This window comes from Mastigoproctus giganteus, chromosome 8 (assembly GCF_048544385.1).
Source record: "Mastigoproctus giganteus isolate SK-2022 chromosome 8, ASM4854438v1, whole genome shotgun sequence".
NCBI classification, from domain to species: Eukaryota; Metazoa; Arthropoda; class Arachnida; order Uropygi; family Thelyphonidae; genus Mastigoproctus; species Mastigoproctus giganteus.
In genome coordinates, this window is record NC_143582.1 from 208,351,285 (window position 1) to 208,375,005 (window position 23,721).

The 23,721-nt window shown below is 33.7% G+C and overlaps 1 protein-coding gene across 1 annotated transcript in view; it reads right to left on the bottom strand.

The window, feature by feature from the left end:
- Positions 1–23,721, bottom strand: part of LOC150082232 (uncharacterized) — a 1,008,282-nt gene that overhangs the window by 874,497 nt on the left and 110,064 nt on the right. Inside the window, exons 21-25 of the mRNA XM_090379191.1 lie at positions 18,699–18,989; positions 15,756–15,936; positions 9,832–10,134; positions 8,445–8,608; positions 7,353–7,504 (exon numbers count right to left, since the gene is read on the bottom strand). Coding sequence (XP_090235317.1) covers positions 7,353–7,504; positions 8,445–8,608; positions 9,832–10,134; positions 15,756–15,936; positions 18,699–18,989 — 1,091 coding nt within the window. The remainder of the gene's footprint in view (positions 1–7,352; positions 7,505–8,444; positions 8,609–9,831; positions 10,135–15,755; positions 15,937–18,698; positions 18,990–23,721) is intronic.

The window sequence follows — 23,721 nt, forward strand, 5'->3', positions numbered from 1 at the left end:
GGCATAGGCTTCTGAGTTGCTTGATAATTTATATGCATCCCATGCATTATTCATTTTTCTTCTCTGTTACGTGTCTCATTAGTTCATTAGATAACCATTTAGGCCTAAACCTTGAATAATATTTCTTAATAGGTATGAAACTTTTAGTAGCATCCACGATTAATTCCTTGAATGCTTCCCACTTAGAATTTACTGTTGGTAACATCATCAGTTGATCCCACTGTATAGAATTTAAAAATTTTCTGAGACCACTGTACTCACCTTTACGGAAGCAAAAACCCTTTCCTTTACCTCTGATGGTAATTAAATCTTTAAGTAAATCTCACATGAGTACACTGTGATCACTGCCACTTAGTGGTTCCTTTATCTGCAAATTCTTAATACACGAATGATCACTGCTGATAACCAGATCAAGAGTATTACTCTCTCTCTCTGGTTGCCTCTCGAACATGCTGCTGCAGAAAACAATCATCCAATGAATTTACAAAAGTCTGACTAGTGTGTGATTGACCAACCCACAAGTTCCAGTCAATATCTGTGAAGTTAAAATCCCCCATTATAAGACTTTCTGATTTACTAGCCCACTCTATTTCTCTGTACAATTGTTCATTGTACTCATTCGAGTCATTAGGTCTATAACACACTTCTACTCTTATTTTTGCTTTCGCAGTGCTTATGTCACACCAAACTGACTCAACAGTGCACTGTTCATCTACAAATTTTGTATATCAACTGGGTGCACTTCTTTTGATTTTATGTTTTTCTTAATTAACAGCATAACACCTCCTCCCTTTCTATCCTGTCTATCCTTTCTGTACACATTGTACTCCCCAAATTACAGTTCTGCATTACTTATATCTGTGTGACACCATGTCTCTGCTATCCCAACAATATCCGCCTTTGATGTCTTGACCAACACTTCAAATTCATCAAATTTATTTACTATACTTCTAGCATTGGTATACATGCAAGCATACATGCTCCTATTCCTATTCCTAGTTACCCTAACACATCCCATATACCCATCTATTTCACGATGACTGCCATCCGTCCCTGAATTATTATTCTTCCATCAATAATAATGTGTTAAACAGAGTTACCTAATACTCATATTCCAACATAAATACTTAAAAGAACTTGTTCCAATTATGGAACAAGTTTTACAATATTTTCAATGCCTATTTCTTATCTTAAACTACTTACTTTCCCACCTCAGCACACAGAGTAAATGTACCAGCATTTTTATTTTAGAAATTCAGCATCTTAATCGTAATGATAATATGAGGCAATAAATTAATGGTTGTTGAAATCATGCTGTAAGGCATATTTCATTCATACAAGGTGAGATTATGTTTATAGTTTATAGGGTTCATAAAAAAAAAAATCATGTGTGTACTCAGGTATGCACGAAAGATGTTTTATGTGAAAACATCATTGACAAAAATCAGAACCGTTTTAAAATCAAACAGCTAGAACCAAAGTTATGAATGGTGTAACATTTTATGGTCATGTCCACTACTTATTCTACCGAATCAACGTTTGGAAGAGGTTAGCGAAATCCAAGTTGATAGCCTAATTATCCATTTGTTAAATAGTATAATGTCACAATCATGATTGCAACAATACAAGCTGATACTATTTATTGTGTATTGTTATATAATACACAAGCCAAGCTATTTGATCAGATTAGTAAGAAAGCAAGTGGTTAAAGCATGGCTTCTATATTTGGTTGATACGCTTCCCTATTGATTGTATAAAATCACAATAGATTAGTCATTCTTTGATGACAGCCACATGGAAATTAATTTGGCTAAAGACGACATAAGTGAAGTGATTAAGATCGAGGAAAGTCTGATCGCCCAAAAACAAATGTTGTTGTGGAGCGAGGATAAATATCTTAGAACCGCCCCAGAAACTTAAGTACCACAGAGCCTACTGTTTGATGAGTACACAGAGGAACTGTCCTTTCCCAGCATTTATCTTGGAGAATTCAGTGGCACACTATGACCATAGTTGCCCATGTGCCTAATAAATCTCCAAATGAACAAACAAACAAACATTGGACAATTCAGAACATTCAGAGAGAATTTACAAGTGACTCCGTTCATGATGGCAATGAGTGAGCTCAGACGATCTGACTGATGCAGTGTTACTCCATATAATCTCCTTTATGTAGTAATGAAGATAATGAGATTGAGAGACTCTTTGGTGGTGGCTTTCAAATAGTATTAGTATTAGTAATGGCCGCATGGTGCAAGAAAGTCTATGGCTTATGCTGCACCAGCCAAAAAAAAAAAAAAAAACTAATAAAACAATGACAAAAAAAAAAAATAATAATAATTAAAAAAAGAAAAGGAAATTAAACCTATCATCCTATGCACTTCCCTCACCCGAATGTACTATCCAGATGTCCTTTGAATTTCCCCAAACTGTCAGCCTCTACCACCCATGTAGGCAACTTATTCCAGTAATTTATAACTCGCTGGCTAAAATAAAACTTCCTGCAGTCCAATTTAAACATTTCCCACCGTAACTTGAATTTATGTCCCCTAGTTCTAGCATCATTTATAATCTTGAAAATTTCGTCCTCATTCATTTTACTGATGCCTCTCAGAGCCTTAAACGCTCAATCAAATCTCCTCTAAGGTGTCTAGTTTCCAAACTCTGCAACCCACAAATACATAGGTGATGATAAAAAACTGACATGTGAGCAAGTTAAATCCAAAGAATACATTAACAGCTGTATCGAAAACAATTTGCCCTTCCTAAGGACAATTCCAAACTCAACCTACTACTGGGCTCAATGTAAGCATGATCTATTTGCTATGATTAGACAATTCATTAAACCTACAATGTTCTTGACTCGGAGTGCCAATGAAATCGGCTAATGATGCTAACTCACTAAATTTGGTTTGGTACGTAATTTCCAAAAATGACATCAAATTATGTCACTTCCACTGTAGATATATTGGCTAATGACATTAACTCACTAACTTTTGGTAAATCATTTCCGAAAATGACATCTTTGACGTCATTTCTGCTGTATATATATTGGCTAATGAGACTAACACACTAACTTTGATTCGGTATGGCATATCCGTAAATGATGCTATTTCCGCTGTACATATATTGCTAATGAAGCTAACACACTAACTTTGATTCGGTACATCATATCTGGAATAACATCATTTCCGCATCACAAAATCATGACAAATTGGTTTTACTACAGTTCAAAATTTAGTAGATGTCGCCAAAGATGTTTCCACATCAAAATCTGCCATAGCTAGGTTTGCCTGAAAAAAAGAATATCTGTACTTTCATCACAGGTGTCATAAAAAACAAAAAAGTGAGATCAAAGAAAACTTCTAATCGTGTTGGAATTCCCTTGTCGAATTCCAACGTGGTTAAAAGTCCAGTCTACTAGATTATATATGAATGCAAGAAAGCTTATTTTGATCCATTATACAGATTTCTATACAAAAGAAGGAGCACCAAAGTAATATACAGATTTGCATTGCATCAGCATCTCTAAATATCATAGAGTACTCTCCACTGACCACATTCTGAAAACACAAAAGTCAAGGTGGCACATTACACTCAGGAAATCTCATCATGACTATGATTCAACAGGGGATCATTGCAAATGCTCTTTTCTACAATAGCAAGTATCTAATAATTGATCCTTAAACTATGTTGTCCTACACTGAGACAGCAGACTTAGTTGTCAACAAAACTTACTTTTCCATCTGCACAGCCTCAGATTATGTTTGCAGCTAAACTCCCTGCATTATTAGCATTAGCATTAGTAGAGGCATATGATGCAAGAAAGCAAGCTTATGCAGCATCAGCCAAAAAAAAAAAAAAAAAAAACACTCCCATTTCACCCCTCCATTCATTCAAAATATATAAACAGTGTTCAGACAATTATTTATATTTTATTCACTACTCTGATTTTTAAATTTTCTACCCTAGCATTGGCTTCCCATTTACTAGAAAAGTCACTATTCTCCACACAACCTTCCAGTAGACTCTTTGGCTTATAATTTTGTTTGATTCATGGCAAGCTCTCACTGATTACTGAATTCCTCTATGGAAATTGGAAAGGTCTCTTGGAAAAATATACAAAGGAAAATGTTCCAAGCAAGTGTAGATTAATTAAAAAAATATCTGGATACTCGTTATATTAGTGTTTTGCAGAATTAGGAATGAAATGTTTGACAAAAGTATTTGGATTATCACTCATAAGTTACCCAACATTGTGGGATAATATGCTGCTAATGAAACTATGGACACCAATAAGCCCTCAAAACCATATTTACTTACATCTAAAGTAACTGAAAATGCAAATTGCTGAACTGTTGCCCAACTTTCACAAATGCTCTTTCTTTGCTTTGGCTGCATGGCATTTACCATGACAATGTCTTGATACAGCTCCTTACATAAAGAAAGTAGTAAGAGTTCTTAAAATTCTTTTCCCTTCAGAGACTTGTTCAGTACACTGTATACTCCACACAGTTATAGAGGAAATACATAGTTTATTTCCTGATGTTAGCCAACTGTTGTCCAATGGCAAGAAGATCTTTGTAAAATTTCTATCAGTCTTCAGGTGTTAAAGGAAATTACACCTGGCCTCATGCTGCTGCCTTTTCCCATTCTGACTAGGCAAGGGATACAGATATCATCCAGGTTTCTTGCGACAACTGACTAACTGGCTAAAATAAATTTATTAAAATAAAAATGATATATACATAAGATAAAACAGAAATAAAATAAGATAAAAGCATTCTAGATAGATGTGAGCTTCAGGCTCATGAATTTGTTATGAAATCTAACCCACCTTGCGTCAATCAATTTATCTCTACCACTTACATCCCTTATTATCCAGGCGTATCGGAACATCTTGTTAGGATTTTTCGTCTCCATCATATACGATGTGTGCAACTTCCAGGGAGGAAATTACAATCTATTACAATCTAATTCTAAGGTGAAAACACCTGTTCCTCCTTTCCTACAGAGTAGTTCTGTATACCGTATTACATGTCCGGATTGGGGGGGGGGTGTTATGTAGGTGAGTCTGGTAGAAGATTGAAAGATCAGGTTTCTGAGCATGAGGTGGCTCTACGAACCACTAATTTTGAATGCTCTAGTCGCCAAGCATTATTGGGTTGAGCAGCACAATCTTGATATTGAAATCGTCAACTATTCATATGATTACTGCCAGTGCTCATGGCTCAAAGCACTGCACATAGCCGCCAATAATAGCTATGAATCCCATGAGGGGAGCACACTTACACCCTATTATAGAATGTACTGTATTGCAGTGCTATGAGCACTGGCAATCATCACGTGTACGTAACTCTGCTCTACCGACACCAGACTCGTGATACACGATCATGCCCAGCTGACTTGTGCTATTGTAATCATCAATATATACTAAAGTACACCATCCACAGACTGGCTGATGAAGAAGCACTTCGCTTTGAAAGCTACTATGTATTTTAATGCTTTTATTATATTGTATTTTAATGCTTTTATTATATTGTATTTTAACACTTTTAGCTTATTGTATTTTAACACTTTTATCTTATTGTATTTTAACACTTTTATCTTATTTCATTTCTGTTTTATCTTATGTATATATCATTTTTATTTTAATAAATTTATTTTAACCAGTTAATTGGTCATCGCAAGAAACTTGGATGATATAATGCAACCTGATGCACAAGGCCTGTTTTCTAAAGGGATACAGATGTTTGCTGCATTTTTAATGAATAAAATTTTTTGAAAAGATGAGATACAATCTTAACAGTTTAAGAGAGGAATATGTTTCCAACATGCATCATGAAAGCTGCCAAAGAATTCAATTTGCAGTGAGTTGTCATTCATTATTTTGTCACTTTTCCATATGTATCAGATGCCCTTGCATCACTTGAAAAAAAGGGTTCAGACTTTTGTGAAATATTTTCAAATTATTGATAATGTGACTGAAATTGGCTGTGCTACAGGCAAGGGTTGTGTTGCATGTGAAAAATATAACTGTTTTCTTTACTAATCAAGATTTAGAGAAAATAACAAACATTTCCAAGTTTATTAGAGGATATTCTGTTGAAACTGATGTAAATCCCATAAATATATCATGTTTTTATGTTATCATGTATCACTTTGAGAAAGAACATTCTCACTCATGAAACAAATTTCAATAGGAGGTAAATTTTTAAATTAGAATAAAATTCTTATTATTATGTGTAAAAAATTACATTACATTTATAGAATATAAGTGCAGAATTGTCAACAGTAGATAAAAGTCTGTGATATAATGTCACTGAACAAGTTCTCACCTTTTCGTAAGAAGTTTTTACCAGACAAATCAAAGTGTAATGTGTCTGTTTTCCACAAACCTTTTTTTTTTACGGCACAGCAGACTGTAGCCATTGCATCCTTGGAACAGCAGAGTCTGCTGGTTCAAAGATGGAAAGCCTGAACAACAGATTCTGTAATCTTTGCATCATTGCTTTGTTCTGCTATTTTAATATCATATTAAATTAAGGCAACTGAAGAAATGAAAGTCTGGCTGTGCTGCAGAAGTCAGATCAGCACTGACAAATGCCATGTGCTCCTTTCCACTCAGATTTCCAAGACTACTTCCATAAAAGCTACACCAAGGTTGACAAAAGTGTCCTGTAGTAGAAGAAGATATTTCAAAGAAGGTATTATATTAAATGACATACAATAATAGGTTAGTACAATGCCATTATAAGTTAAAGAGACAAACACTATGAACATTGAAACTAAGTTCAATGCATCAACTTGCTTTGTCTCTTGTAGCTAATACATACCTGCATTATTGACATGTTCTTTAAAGAAGCTTATCCAAAATTCCATCATTACAAAAATTTTCTGAATCTACTTGAAATCTACATCAGATGCTGCTTTTGTTTTACTGTTGTTTATGATATAACCATTGAATGAATGAATGAATGAATGAATGAAATAAAACATAAAAATACAATATGAATGTCAGATTTCTCATCTAACAATTAAATTATGTAAAGATTCTGTTTCATATATGTGCATAGAAAGTAAAAGTTTTTTTTATATGTCTTAATCTAAAAATTATAATAAATGTAAGATAAAGAAATTTTAAACATATTGAATTTTGATTTGATTAAATTTGAAAAATATTTAGAAATAAAAATATAATATTGCTAGCCACCATTGCAACATCTTTCTTAAATGTTTCTTTTCTGATACTGTTTGGATAACTATTATTAAGAACTTAAATAATAGCATTGAATTTGTACCAACATCTAATTTAGTAAAACGATTCAAAACTTTATTTTTTTTTCACTTACGAAGTTTCCAGGGGAAGCCGTCCTTTCACAGAAACAGTACACGATGAAGTAGCTTCTCCAGCTTGATTTTTGGCTATTGCAGTGTAAGTCCCTGCATCCTTAGGAAATGCTTCAGTTATAACCAGTGTTCCTTTATCTCCATCAAAGTGCAACTGTAATTAAAATTCAGTTTCATAAAATCTTAATTTATTAGAATATGTACAATTTATTAAAAAATTTATAAAATACTTTTTACTACATTAGAGATTCACTTTCTAGATAATGTTTTAATCAGTGTGGCATATGCAGGATTACAGACATAATGGGATCAAGATGCTTTCCTAGAAGCAAACTGTGTATATTTCACTTTGTACTATAAAAGATAATACAAAACTCACCACAGATGGTCAGACTCGATTAAAAAGTCCTCTGGTCAAGAATCATGGCAAATATGACTGACAACTTGAATATTCCCCCCAAACTATGAAATTATATAAAAGTGTGCGGAAGTTTGCCTTTAGCCAACAGGTAGTTGATTGATGGAACAGACTTCCATCTTTTGTTGTGGAAGTTGATAGCCTAAATAAATTTAAGGCTGAGCTGGACAGGCATTTGGAACAAATGGAGGGGGAAATGGGAGGGTTTTTTTTTTTGGCTAATGCATAAGCTTGCTTTCTTGCATCGTATGCCTCTACTAATGCTAATGCTAATTGTGATATACAGTGGACTACCAGCCATTCTTTTCTTTTCACTCGCAAGGGGGGGGCAATCATGTTATCTATCATTTATTTTAAACTTTATGATGAAATAGTACTTCTTAAATGAAGCAAAATAAAAGCCTATATTCAGAAATGTCTGCAAAAAACGGTCCTTGCAATCCAGGGGTTAAAATGAAAGTTAAATATATATTATAAATGATCCTCATTTATGCTAAATATTTATTGTTTCTAATTTTCTATATTTGTATTGTGCCATTGTTTCCCCTTTAGTTCAGTACCAATTTGCTATAAAAGCAAAAAAATAACAAACTATACATTTTAATTATGCAATGTCACAAAACTACAAATTCTAACCTGCCCATGTGAAATACTAATACATAAAACAGAAAAATACCTTTATGTCCCTTGTTTCTTTTAGTGGCCTGTTATTATGCAGCCAAGAAACTTCAGGCTCAGGATGACCTTTCACTTTGCATTCTAACCTTAATTTCTGACCAGCTCTTGCCATTACGTTTGAGAGAGGAATGATGAATACTGGTTGTTCAACTGGTTCCAAAGCTAAAGAGAAGACAATTTATATTTAGCATATATATATATATATCAGTTAAAATTACACAATACAGAATAAAATTAATAATGATTAATTTACTCTGCGAAGAATTTTCAACAATACAGGTTGCTGAATACATGACTAAACTTTACAATATGCCAATCCTTTGATCACATATTACAACTGACCAGTACAACTCTACGTGACAGTACAGTGCAGAGTCCTGTGCAGGTCTGTTATATTAGACCTGCACCTACAGTAACTGAAATTACACCGAAACCCAATCTGCATTGTTTCTACCCACAAAAAGGAAAAAAAAAAAAAATAGTCTCTTAAATTTCTTACACATTAATAATAATGCAAAAATTAACCATCAACAATATTAATTGTTGTTAATATTAAGTGGTAAAAAAAAAAAATCATTTTTTTTTTCTACCACTAGAAAAAAAAAAATCTTATTTTTCTACTTTTTTTTCCACTGCTTCAACAATTGAAAATCTCCTTCAATGTCATATTTTCATCACTTAAATCTTCTACATCAAATAAATCATCTTCCTTCCACCTTTTTCTTTCTGTTGAATCTTTTAATTCTGGTCTTTCAGTATCATATGGCAATAAATTATTTATGAAAACTGAGACTGCACCCGACCCCCAAACTGCAAAATTACCTGAGAACTGACCCACAACCCAATCTGCATTGTGGGTAACCAACAGATATCTGACCTGATGCAGGACTCTATTATGGTGTTTTGCAAATTGCTAATCATTTGGAGAGGTCTGAGTTCAAATCCTCCTATCAGAGGCTGGAGGAATTCTTAAAGGTCCCATTAGTCGGGTCTCCAGTTAGTTAATTTCAACCAGTGGGAGTAGGGATTCTTCCCACTCTAGGTTTGTCAGCGAGCACAACATGCAGATCAGCCTGCAAAAACTTTGGAGATATAATATGTTGGTGTACCTTGGCCTAAGTTGCTGATGTGCCCTAATATTAACAATAATAATCATTTGTGATGGAATAGAGGTTTTGCTACTCATTCGGAGAGAGAGAGAGAGAGAGAGAGAGAGAGAGAGAGATCCAGATTCAAACTATATCACAGACTGGAGGAACTCTTAATGGCCTCTTCAATCATGAAAATCAGCCTAGGAAATTTACTAATTTTTGAAATCTATAATTTTAACTACTAGAGAAAAAAAAAAATTATATACACACATATACAAGAGTATGTATACATACATTGAACTGTGAGATTTGCACTACAGGCAACTTGACCAACTTGATTAACAGCTCGACAGGTATATCGTGCATCATCCTCTAAATATGCTTCTTCTATTTTTAATGAGCAGAGTCCATTATTGTATATGATAGAATAATCTGGTAAATTGTCTAAGCAGCAATCATTTTTAAACCAAGAAACGACAGGTAAAGGGTTACCAGCAACCTGACATTCAAATTGAAATGATTTCCCTTCTTGTACTGTTCCAGGCTCCAGCTCCTTTAGAAAATGTGGGGGAATAAGTCCATTATGAGGTCGTGACTCTAAAATATAAACAAAAAAAAATCAATTTAGCTAATACTGTTTTAGATCATGAGATCTGCAAGTTTTAAGTTTTTTTTTTTTTTTTTTTTTTTAAGAAGACAAATAAAGACCCACAGAGAAGAAAAGGCATATCATTTCTTTGTAAAAGAAACAGTATTATGGATAATACAATCATTCTTTTGCTTGGCATTAAGAAAGAAGATACAAAGGAACATTTTTAACAAATAAAATTTGTTAAAAATGTTCCTTTTTGTCTTCTTTCTAGATGTCTGTTAATCCAGCAAACATACAATGGCAGTGTAAGATTATCACATATACTGAATTATTAGAAATTTATTTAAAAATACTTAAAAGGTCTGTCTTCAAGTAAACCAAGATTTTTTCTTGTTTCTATATGCTATTTATTTTATATTATCTAGCTATTGTTTTATATAATAAAAAATATAAAATGTAAATTAAATATTTACATACATAATATGTAAATTATATAAAATTTTAAAATAATGAAAAATGCTTTTTTCCCCTTTTTTTCCAATTATTGAAAAATCTTTAAAATATACAAAAAAAAAAAAAAACATTAATCAGAAGTTAAAATTTACAGACCTGTTATTTTCAGATCATCCATTCATATTTCGGCATGAAGTTTGGCATTACTGGATATATGAACCAACTGGGCTAGCCAGGTGGGTAAAATGCCTGCCTGGCAACCCAAAGGTCACAGGATTGAATCCTGCCTTGGGCTTGGATCAGAGTAAAATGCAAAAACTTTGGGAGGTGCATTATGGCCACAGAAGCCGATGCGCCAACAACTAACAAAAAAACAAACAAACTGGATATACTGCTTTGGAAAGCTAATGAAAGTTTTCCAACAGGTCCTGTATGCAATTGCTGAAAATCATTCTTAAGAGTACTCTGGTCCTATTGGGAAAACATAGCAGTAACTACCCAAAGTAGTATTTCCTGATGTCAAACTTATACTATGATATGAATTGATAGTTTGCTGATAACATGAGTCTATAAATTTAAGCTTGTGGAATGGATAACTTATTGTAATATGTTACTTTTCATAAGTTTGTAATGATGATTTCAAATTTAATATTTTTTTTGTATAATGTAAAGGTTTCCACTTATTGAAAAATAGGAAAACACATTTTTCCTCATTTTTAAAATTTTATTTGTTATCCAAATATCAATTGTGTACTTTTTTATTATAAAAATGGCTAAAACTCAGTTAAAATGAGGAATATAAAAGAATGTTAAAGCAAAGGTAAATGTTTACACATGTTCACAATTTCATAGAATAAATTTTAGGTCTTTTTTTTTTTTTATTTATGGCAAATTCCTCCTTTTTCAAAGACTAGCAGTAATTTTTCACATTTACATTCCACATGCTCTAATATCTTCCTCCCATCTTCTAGGAGAAACACCTCTCACCCAACTACTTTTTTAGATTGAAATAAGAAAGTCTGTGTTAAAAGGGCAAGAAATAAATCATTAAGCTCACCTAAAACATGTAGGTGTTTCAGATGAGCTTAATGATTGTTTAAGTAGTGAAAAAGTTTCATATTAATATGCAGAAAGTTTACAAGGAACACAAAGTTTGTAAAAATAGCATTATTATTATAATGCTTCATATTATGAAATACTTCACAATGAGTTGCCTAGCCATTCACTTTTGAATGAATAATACTTTTCCAGGAGAAGACTGTTTTTATTTGTTTTCAGTTTTGAACACCGATGGCATCATTTCCTTCATTGAGGAGCTGTTGTTTTCCTCTTGTTCCGAGGTACTTGAGCATTTTGGCTGGGATGTTATCACCACCAGTTGCTTTGTTATTGTTCATTGATTTAATCACTTGCTCCAGTTCCTCCATCAGAAAGCCTTGATATTCACCATCTGTTTAGGTGTTGCCATTTCTTAGTTCTCTGTCCTCATTGCAGTATAGTTCTCTCAGATATTCTTGCCATCTGTCCTTTTTTTGTTGCTTGTCCACTATTTCCCTGTTGTTTTTATCTAGAATGTGACCTCTTGGACGGTTTTTCCTGATGTTGCATAGTTCCTTCACTTCTTTGTCGACTAGATGTTCCTTAAGCTCATTTTGCAGACATTCAATTCTTTTGCATCTCTCCTCCATCCATATCTGTTTTGCCTTCCTTATTTCCATTCAAATCCAACTGACATACATTAAATAATAATATCTTAAAACAAAAAAATGCAAATTGGGTATTTGGGACCCATGGACTCAAGGGGATCAAGGGCTCAAGCCCCATTAGCCATGCCTGGATCCACCCCTGCCCACATGCTTTAAGCTTGTTCAGATGCCCAATATTGTACCCTGTAAAGTCACCTTCCAATGCTGGCACTGACCGCATGCTGCTTTCAATTCAACAATTTTTTTTTTAATTATAAAAGGTCACCACAATGGGATATAGCTTGAAATCACTCTGATTACTGCCAACTGTAGCAATCAAAAAATGGCACAATTTTCACAGCCATTACTACCTCTTCTTTCTATATCTGCAAATTAACTGAAAATGCCTGTTGTTTTTATTCTTCCACAAGCATATTTTTTGTTATTTCACTATCAGGAATCAATTTCCAAATTTTTCCATATTTTTGAACAACACACCTACATGATAAGTACAACTCAAAGGAAGATTATGTTCTATGACAAAAAGATTCAAATATATATTTGACACATATGACATCAGCATCACTGTGAAATGCAAAGTTCATTTTGGCATTTCTTTCTATGCACTACTCATTGCTCATTATGCTTATTTGTTTCCAAATGTCTGATTACATAATGTTCCCTGCTGCTTGAAACAGAAAAAGCACATCTAGAAAATGTGTCACCTTTTTTCAGATCTTACAATATATTAGCATTAGCATAGGCATATGATGCAAGAAAGCAAGCTTATATAGCATCAGCCAAAAAAAAACCCTTATTTCACCGATCCACTCGCTCCAAATGTTTGTCAAGTTCTGCCTTGAATCTATTTAAACTATCAACTTCTACAACAACAGATGGAAGTTTGTTCCAGCAATCAACCACCCACTGGCTAAAAGCAAACTTCCGCACATCTATCCTACAACCGTCTTTCCTCAATTTGAATTTATGCCCTCTCAGGTGATTATTCTGAGCAAGAGGAAGAATCCCATCAGCATTGAGCATGCTCAAACCATTCAAGACTTTATACACCTCAATATGGTTGTTGTTGTTTGGTTTTTAGGAGCATTAGCAGCTAAGGCCATATTGCTCCGGGGAAATGCGGTGGTCATTCCCTGACCTTTCCACATCCTCCATATATATGATGGGCACAGGCTCGAACCCTGGTCTAATCAAGAAGTGGGTGCTATGCACTGCTGCTCCTGCCCACCTGGCTACGGAGGTGCCCACAATACATGGAAAACCTTGTGTATATGTCTTTTGAAATTTTCCATCATATTTTTTTGGCATTTTACCGAAAGACATTGTTAATTAGCTTTGCAATACACAAATACTATGAAATGGCTGCACATAAGAGAACAATGCTATTATTCTACATTTCTGTTTTGCAATGTAGACAACCACAGCACATGAGAGCTAATCTGTTAATGAAAATAATCAAAAATTTGTAAAAAAAAAAAAAAAAAATTCCAATTTTATTCAGTTTTATTTTTTCTGTGAAAAGGAAATGATGGAGAAAAACCAAATTTTGCAAAAAGATGGAAAATCTCTTCCATGCCAACTATATTAACCCTATGTTGGGTCCATTTGACCCAACAGTATTTTGGCAATTTGTGCTGCATCTACTCTGTGCACACAGCTGAAACTCTTAACACAGTTGTTGAAAATGTTTTTTTTTTTTTTGAATTCTCCTCAGAAAATTCCAGAAATTTCTGTTAATTATCACACAATTAGGAAAACTTCATGATTAAGTTAACTCTAATTATATGCACATGTTGAATGGCATCTGTCACATTAGTTATTGATAGCAAGCTTGCTTACTATAGTGTGCCTTGCTGCAATCAGTAATGCTCTCTGGCTTTGTGACAGCAAAGCATCATCTGTAATCAAACTGTGCACTCCACATTTCATGCACTGAGCACTCCTGTTACTGACATGCTCTGGTCCAATCAAAGCATAGGTTGAAGGGCATGGTTTTAAAATTTGCATTTGCTCAGTGACAGGTCTAATGAAGTTTTAATTTTCAAAAATTAATTTAAAATATATTTTTTAATATAGAACATGTATTTTTTAAAATTATGTTCAGAAAAGATTGAAAATACAGGCAGCATAAAAAAATGAACAATTATGAATCATTTTTTAAATTTTTGCACACACAGAGGAATTTCAAATTTTCTTGCAGCTGCTGATGGGTTAATGAAAATAATCAAAAATTTGTAAAAAAAAAAAAATTCCAATTTTATTAGATAAACAGAAATCATCTCTATGGTTTCTTAGGTCATGCTAAATCAATCTGTTTTAAAGTTCTAACATGCAAAAATTACATCCCAGCCCTGGCCAATGTTACAAATACCACTGTGTTTGTAACAGTAACCAGCATTTGTAACAATAACCAAATGCTGTTACAAATAACAATAACCAAGACTACTGTTCTGAGGTCATTTTAGCTATAACCAGTGGCCAAATGTACATTCTCATCTACAGCAACCAGAAATAATAAATATCAATAAATGTTAATACTGCGAAATCACCCCATTTGACATTTTCCTGAGAGAACATTAAATAAAAGGTAAACAGGAAATGGATTAAGTTTTTACATATGATTTTACTTAAAATCACTGTTCTTTAAAATATATATATTTTTTGACAATATTTCTTTTCTTTTTAAGGAAAAAGAAATTATTCATTTCTTTTTCTTTAAAAATAAATTAATACAAATATAAAATAGTTATTTTTATTAATGATCTAAAACGCATTACTGTAAGCCAACTTCCAGTGGAAGCACCTCGATGAGTTCAGAATATCACTTTCAATCTACAGTGTTTTGAAATTTAACCAATCCCTAAGACTGTTTCTTCAATTTCCTCAGACTTATACATACTTTTCTCATTCCTGCAGATATCTTTAATGATAAATTCAATCCATTCAGTCAACATTAATAATGACTGGATTATACATGCAGACCTGTTCCTGTCTCTTGAAGTTATTATTGTAACCTGCACAATAACCTCTCAGGAAGGCATCAAACAATTTATTTATACTGCAAAAAAAGTGTCTAAAAATATTATAACACTTTGATTTGTGTTGCTTTAATTCTCTATAAAAAATTATATAAATTAAAGTTTAAAATAAAATTTTTCTATAAATTAAAAATTACTCCATAAAAATTTTAGAAATGTTTATAGAATAATTAAATAATATTTAGAATATTTAAATAATTGCCTGGTGCTGAAACCACAAAATTCACAGTCTGGACAGCTAAATGGATATTAAATGATAAACAGATTTAATCATAAGAATAAAAATCCAATAATAAAAACAATAATATTGTCATAATAAATATAATAGTTTAATGATTTATCTATTTATCAAAACCACTAATATATATATATATATATATAAAAAAACATCTACTCCTAAGGAAACACACAAAAGAATCAAATAAATACCTGTCACAGTAAGGTAGCCATGGGTTTCAGCAGTGCCAGCCATGTTAGTAGCTTTACATGTAAACCGTGCAGAGTCCTCTGTAAATGTTTCTTCAATAGTGAGAGAACAGAGTCCATTTTCGTAACACGTTTGATAATCAGGATTATTCTGGACCAAAATTCCATCTTTACACCACTGAATCTGGAAAATAAAAAACAAGATAACACTTAATACATGCAGTGAAACTTGGTTAAACAACACTCAACAGGAAAAAGGCTAAAGAGTAGTTAAATCAAATTACCCACAGAAATAATTCAAATATGCACTTATGCTTCAATATTCTTGATGTGTGATTAAGGTTCATCTTTAACTTGGAGTAGGATTATGAGAATATTATGTACTTATATAACCTACAGTGAATCCTAAATATATATAGAACTGTCTGCAGCCACTGCAATATATCTGCATCTTTCCTAAAATGAGGCCTCCAGACCTGTATGCAGTACTCATAATGCAGCCTAACTACTACTACCCAACGAACTGTCCTGTCTGCACTTCTTAGAGAATTTCATATCTGAATGCACAATTATCCCCAGATATTTTTAATTTTCCACTATTCTGAGTGCAGTACCATGAGGTGGTAAGTTAATCTGGGATTACTGCTACTCAAATGCAGTATCTTGCATTTGTCAATACTAAACTTCAACTGCCATTTCTAAGAAAATCTATAAACAAAGTACATGAAAAGTAAATGGCTACAAAAGACAGGTTGCTCAAAGAAATTAAAACAGAGTAATGGCAGTTGTGATACCAGTTCAGAGGACAATACAATTCCACATGAGGATTCATCTGGTGGAAATGGTGATTCAATTAATTAAATTATTGTGCCATATACATGGTTAGTCAAAATGTTAGTCATGGTTAGTCAAAACTGTCAAAGTTGTTAGTCAACAACTTTGGCAGTTTATTTGAAAGTAACTACATATTTTTCTGTAAAAAAAAAGTAATCAAATGAAAGCATATATATCAGTTTTTAACAGTTACCTTACATTCCTTCAATATGGGTCCATGTGTGACCATGCACACATCAATGCCATAATCCAATTCATATCACACTTTCTCCAGCATATTGCTGTCAATCTGAGTGATAACTGCAGTGATGCATCCTTGCAACTCTTGTAAAGTGACAAGTAAGGGAGCACAAACCTTTCACTAAACTCCATAAATAAAAATCTAAGGGAGCGATGTCCAGTTATCTGGATGGCCAATGAAGTAAAGGTTTGTCATCATGGGAAGCATGGCCAATCCAGAAACAGGGATAATTGTCATTCAGAAACTTTCACACCTCCCTATGAAATGTGGTGGAGCCCCATCCTGCTGCAAAATGAAGTTGTTTCTGTCTTGTATCAGCTGCAGCAGAAACCGCTCCATCAGAATGTCAAGGTAGGAAATGCAATTCACAGTATCTTTGGTTAAAAAGATGGACCAATAAATCTTTTTCACAGACATTGCACAGAAAACATTTACTTTTGGACTGTTCCATTCATGTTCCACAGTTTTATGTGGATTCTTACTCCCCCAGATACAAATGTTGTGTTGATTCACTTTACCACTAAGATGGAACATTGCTTCATTAGTAAACACTACTAATTTTTAGGTATGAGTTTTGTTTTAACAGTATCACGCAGTTCTTGGATGCTAAAATAAAATTCATACCTAGAAACTGTTATGTGATTTTAGGGTTTGAACAAATGAATTTTGTAAGGAAGCATGGAGAGTTGCTTTCTGAGAATATGCCAAACACTTTTCTGTGGAATGCCAAGCTCTCTCCTAGCCTGGTTAGCCAATTTGCAGTGATTTCTGAGATATGCCTGCCACACATGTTCTACAGTTGTGTTGTCTATGCTAGGACCTGTGTTTTTGCCCTTGCAGATGTATCCATGCACCACAAACTTTCTATACCACTTAATGATGGAGTCTCGAGTTAGTAGATTTCTGTGCAAGTTAGTTCGGAATGATTGCTGCACTAAACACTTGATCTGATTTTGTTACATGACAATAGAGAACACAAAGTGATTTCTCCACAGGTGATGCCATTTTGAATGCTGCACAGCTATCTGGCACAGACATTGCAGATGTCTGTGCCATCTCTATCGCAGTAAACAACTGTGATATTTGCACTTTCATTTGATAGCATTTTTGTCACAGAAATGTATGTAGTATATTTGACATAAACTGTCAAAGTTATTGATAACATTTTGACTAACCCTGTAGAATGGTTCAAAATGTGACTGGGTCACACATGCAAAAAAGTGTGAAAAGTGGGGTAAAAGAACTGCATCTTTACTAAAGAAAAATGTGAAACTGCTCTTTCACTCATGCTTATGATTGAGAAGTTTACACAGAATTTAAATTATTAAGTATTCAAATTAGGCCATACAGGACTAAACTGCAACTTTTAATTTTTTTTTTTAATAAAGAGAAACTTTTTTGTTTCTCTTTATTTTTTCTGTCTAAAGTATTGGGCATGTCTGTATTTGATTAGTTCTTAAATAAATGCATATTTGTTGCTGCACTTTTGCAATTGCAGCTTCATCTTGATCTGCTTTCAAAACAGCATAGACCACTTCCTGAAACAAAAAAAAAAAAAAAAAAAAAAAAAAAAAATGTGTGTGGATATATGGAGCATGTATTTTGCTGGTTCATGTTTCAGATTACATAAATTATTTATCATATATTATATAAGCTAAATCTAATTTTATTTATTTTTTTAATATGGTTCCATGTTAGATAAAATGTTCACTACATTTTATTCATGCATAAAAGGAAAGTAATTATATTTTATTATGGTGTCAGAACTTTCTTTCGAAAGACAAACGAGAAAATAAGAAACTCTCCTACGTGTTGCATCTTTTCCCCTCTTACCCTGTATTTTTTATGAAAATGTGCTCAAACATACTTACATTAGGCTGGGGATATCCTTCTACTTTACATTCAAATTTGAATTTATTGCCCTCAATAACTTCGGCATCTGAAAGTGATGTTACAAATACAGGAGCTTTAGATTTCACCATTACTGGTAAAGGTTTGATTTCCACCGGAACTGTTTCTTCTTTTGTGATAATAATTTTTTCAATAGGAGCTGACTTTGCTGCAATTTCTGCTGCTTTAGCAGCTTCTTGAGCAGCAGTTGCTGCAGCTTTTGCAATTGTAGCTTCAGCTTGAGCTGCTTTTAAAACAGCATGTGCCTCTTCCTGAAACAAAAAGAAAAAAAAGTATATGCATGAATACAAAAACATTATTATAAACATTCCTTCAAGAAATTAACCACTAGCTTTTTTGCAGAAGTAAACAGTTGCAGGCAACTTACTTTTACAAACAAAACCATTCTGTTTTATTTTGAAGTAAATTGCTTTACTTCTGAAAAAAAAAGTAAAACAGTTTACTTTTTTTTGAAGTAAACTATATGAAAAACTAAATGATTTCACATCATGGCTGTCCTTCAAGAAATAATGCTTAACTAACTCTACTTATTTGGCTTCTATTTATTTGGTATAATTGCATGTTAAAATTATTTGTGGATGTAGTTAAATTTAACTAATGCCAATTAGTTAAATTATTTAATTATGCTCTAAGGTCAGTAATATAAACAGTAAAACCTTCATTTAATTTTCCCATAATGGAGTGGGGGACCTTAATGTAATCAGCCTACTCCTGTTTAAGACAAGTTCTCTGGTTTTCCTATATTGTAGGGTCTAAAAGTATACAAGAGTTATGTTTCTGGTTCCCCATGTAAGTGAGAATTCTCATTAAGTTGGGGTACTCACAATACAGAAAACTACTGTACTAAAGTAAAACTGAGGTGAAACTAGGCAAATTTCTATAAACCATGCATGCATGTATATAAACTTTATTTGTGTAAACTGAACGTACATAAATCTTCAATAAAAATACAATCAGGATGGTCCATCCTCTTAAATGGTACATCTTTAGAGAGGCCATGTTTAGGCTGAAGATAAACATTAAAAATAAATATGTTTGTTGTTTGTTTGTTATTTGGTTTTTAGGAGCATTAGCAACTAAGGCCATATTGCTCCGGGATATGCGGTGGTCATTCCCTGACCTTTCCGCATCCTCCATATTTGGTGGTGACGGGCTCGAACCCCGGTCTAATCAAGAAGAGTGTGCTATGCACTGCTGCTCCTTCCCACCTGGCTACGGAGGCGCCTAATAAATATGTAAATCTTTATTATTGTAGAAGAGATGTAGAAGGCATAAACTACAATAATACCCAATATAGTGCACAGGCCAGAGGTTAACATTGTGAAAGTGGTAAAGACATGAATAAAAAGGATATTATATGAACAAATTCTAATAAAATAATAAAAAACAGGTAAAAATAACAGAGTTACAATAAAAAAAAAAAAAAAAAAGCCTTTGTATCTGGATTAGTGGGATGGTGTGTCCATATTTTGGTAAAAAAATGTTTCACAACAACAAGTGCCCACAAGAAACAAGCATGCCTGGGAGGGGACATCCCACACTTTGGGAACCTCTGGTATATTTAACCACCGGGGCTCACATCTGGTGAGTATGGGCTTGGCACACCCAGGGTCCTGAGCTGGACCAGGGGTGTTGGTCACTGCCACACTAGCAAAACTTTTGTAGATTTACTGGATGACTGCTTTCTATGCAGCATGTTCAAGAGGCAACTAAAAGGGAGTAATATTCTTGATCTGATTATCAGCAGTGATTCTTCATGCATTAAGAATCGACAAATAAAGGGACCAGTAGGTGGCAATGATCACAGCGTACTGATGTGGGGTTTGCTTAAAGATGTAACTACCATCACGGGTAAAGGGAAGAATTTTTGCTTTTGTGAAGGTGAATACAATGGTTTCAGACAGTTTTTAAATTCTATACAGTGGAACCAACTGATGATGTTACCAATAGCAAGTTCTAAATGGAAAGCATTCAAGGAATTGATCTTGGAGGCTACTAGACTTTTCATACCAACTAAGAAATACTGTTCAGGGTTTAAGTCTAAATGGATGTCAGATGAACTATGAGACTTGTGGCAGAGAAGAAAAATGCATGGGATGCATATAAATTATCAGGAGACACAGATGCCTATGGTAGATATAAAATAGTCTGTAATCAAGTTACAAAGGAGATTAGGCAAGCAAAGGCAGATTACGAGAAATCTTTGGCAAAGAAAAACAGAAAAACTTCTGTAAACTCTAGAAGGAAAGGGATGAATCAGATTGGTCCACTTTATATCGCTATTGATGATCCTGTTCAGGTAGCTGACAAACTGAATGAGTATTTTGCATCTACATTCATACATGAGGAGTTATTTAGGGATGGTATGCCAGAAGTCTATCAAACTCTAACAGAGAACTAAAGTATTTTGTAATAATTGAGAGCAATCGGAGCAGAAATTGTTGAAGTCAAACATAAGAAATGCACCTAGGGTGGATGGGATCTATCCAGTTATATTAAAGGGGTTGGAAAAGGAAGTAAGCTAACCCTTAGCCATTATTATGAGGGCATCCTTGGACTCAGGGGTAATCCCCACAGACTGGAGATGTGCAAATGTATCCCCAATTCACAAAGGGGGGATTGAAAGATGACACCAGTAATCTGCTATGGATAGACCTGTTAGTTTAAATTCTGTTACTGAAAAAATAATGGTGTCACTGGTTAAAGAAGCACTGCAGGATCATCAAGACAAGACTGCAGTTATAGTTCAGACAGAGCATGGGTTTGTTAAGAAGAAAGTCTTGTCAGATCAATTTGATTGGATACTACAATGTGATCAGAAAGGAACTGGATGCAAAAAATAATATTTTTTATCTTATACCTGGATTTTAGAAAAGCTTTTGATACTGTTACACATGGAAGACTACTGTACAAGTTGGAGTAGTATGGCATTAAGGGCAAGTTTCTGCTATGGATAAAGGGATGGTTGAGTGGGAGAAGAGAGAGAGTGGTAATCAATGGACACTCCTCTTTGTGGACTAATGTTATTAGTGGTGTCCCCCAGGGGTCCATGTTGGGCCCATTGTTGTTTTCTGTATTTATCAATGATATTGATGAAGGTATATCAGGCTTAATGTCCAAGTTTTCAGACAATACGAAGGATGGTAGGGTTGTTAATGACAGTAAAGATGGTACACTACTGCAACAGCATCTAGAAAAGTTGAGCAGATGGGTTGAGAGGTGGCAACTGAAGTTTAACATTGACAAATGCAAAGTGCTGCATGTGGATAGCACTAACCCCAGAGTAACATACCAACTGTGCCATACTAAACTCAGGGTAGTGAAGAATTTTAAAAATAGCTGGAGGTAATTGTACAGTCAGATATGAAGTTTTCTGAACAGTGCCGATGGGTTGCAAGAGTAGCTCATGGAGTCTTATCAATAATATATAGGAATTTTGCAAGCAGGGATAAGGAGGTGATTGTCCCCTTGTATAAAGCAATGGCCAGGCCACATCTTGAATACTGTATACGTATCTGGAGGCTTCATTTTATGAAGGATGTAGAGAAATTTGCTTTTAGCCAGTGGGTGGTTGATTGGAACAAACTACCATCTATTGTTGTGGAAGTTGACAGCTTAAATAAATTCAAGGAAGAACTGGAGAAACTTTTAGAGCAAATGGATGGGTGAAATGGGAACTGTGGGTTTTTTTTTTGGCTGATACTGTATAAGCTTGCTTTCTTGCATCATATGCCTCTAATAATGCTAATGCTAATTAACCTGCAGAGAATTTCAGGTGGTTTCACTTACCCCTTCAACAGACACACAGTTCTATTCTATAATTAAAGTTACATGCTCTAATGCCATCTTGTACTGTTTCTTATGCACATGCATTGTATGGAACAGCCAATTGTCATGGGACTGAGAGCAGTGCTCTTATTATTGACAAAGGGTGTTTTGTTGTTCTTGTGGACACACCTTCAGTAAAAATAAACGTTCAGATAAACTTTAAAAGCACCCTGATCAACTACCGGTAATTCTTCTTTTCGTATATGCAAAGCCTACTCAAAGTTTTTACCAAATTCTAATCAGAATAGAATTTCTGAATTTTACAATTACCAAGCAGCTCAAAAAGATTACTTTCCAATAATAATAATTTATATAATTTTTGTACTTCTAGTTTAACCAGTTAAGAAACAGTGCTCTGTCCCCTGATTACCCGAGAACTATCTGACCAAATAATCGATGCATACGTGAAAACATGAAATACAAAGATGCTATAGCATTTTAAAGGTATTTGGAGTGAGTCAACTTTATAAAGAGCAACCTTCATACAGGAGAGCACTGGAGTTTTTTCATAACTACATCTAGATGGGCTAGGAGATCAAAGATGAAATAACTGGATATTTTAACTGAGCTGAGTAATTTGGTGATCTAGTGTTTGGTCAATGCCTAGAGATAAAATGTTCAGCAGTGAATTAGTTGCTTTAATAACTTTGTATGTCAAAATTGACAGTGCTGAAGTTATCACATTTGAGATACATTCCAGTCCAGAGAAAGCCGATATATTATTTGAAAGTGCTGTAAAATATAGAACATGACTGGGTCCGAAAAAACTTTAACTGATTTACTGGAGTCACTATAACTCTTCTCAAAAACATACATTTTCTTGATTTTATGATCTATATATGTGTTAAAGGCAGCCAAATATTCTTGAAGCCAAGTTTGGCAGATGAAAATGCCAAATATAATAAACCAAAAGAAAATGCTATACAGCCTTTCATTTGCTTGCATTCTTTTATGCCTTAAATATACATAAAATCAAGAATGGCATTTTTATGTATTATTTATTTATACAAATGCAAACATAAATGAGAATTAAGATTAAGTTTTAATATGCAGTAAATATAACAAAAACATAACTATAGAACTGCAAGGATATTTCAACACAGTAGTTGAAATATTGACAAACCAGATCACCACAAAAATTATAACTACTTAACT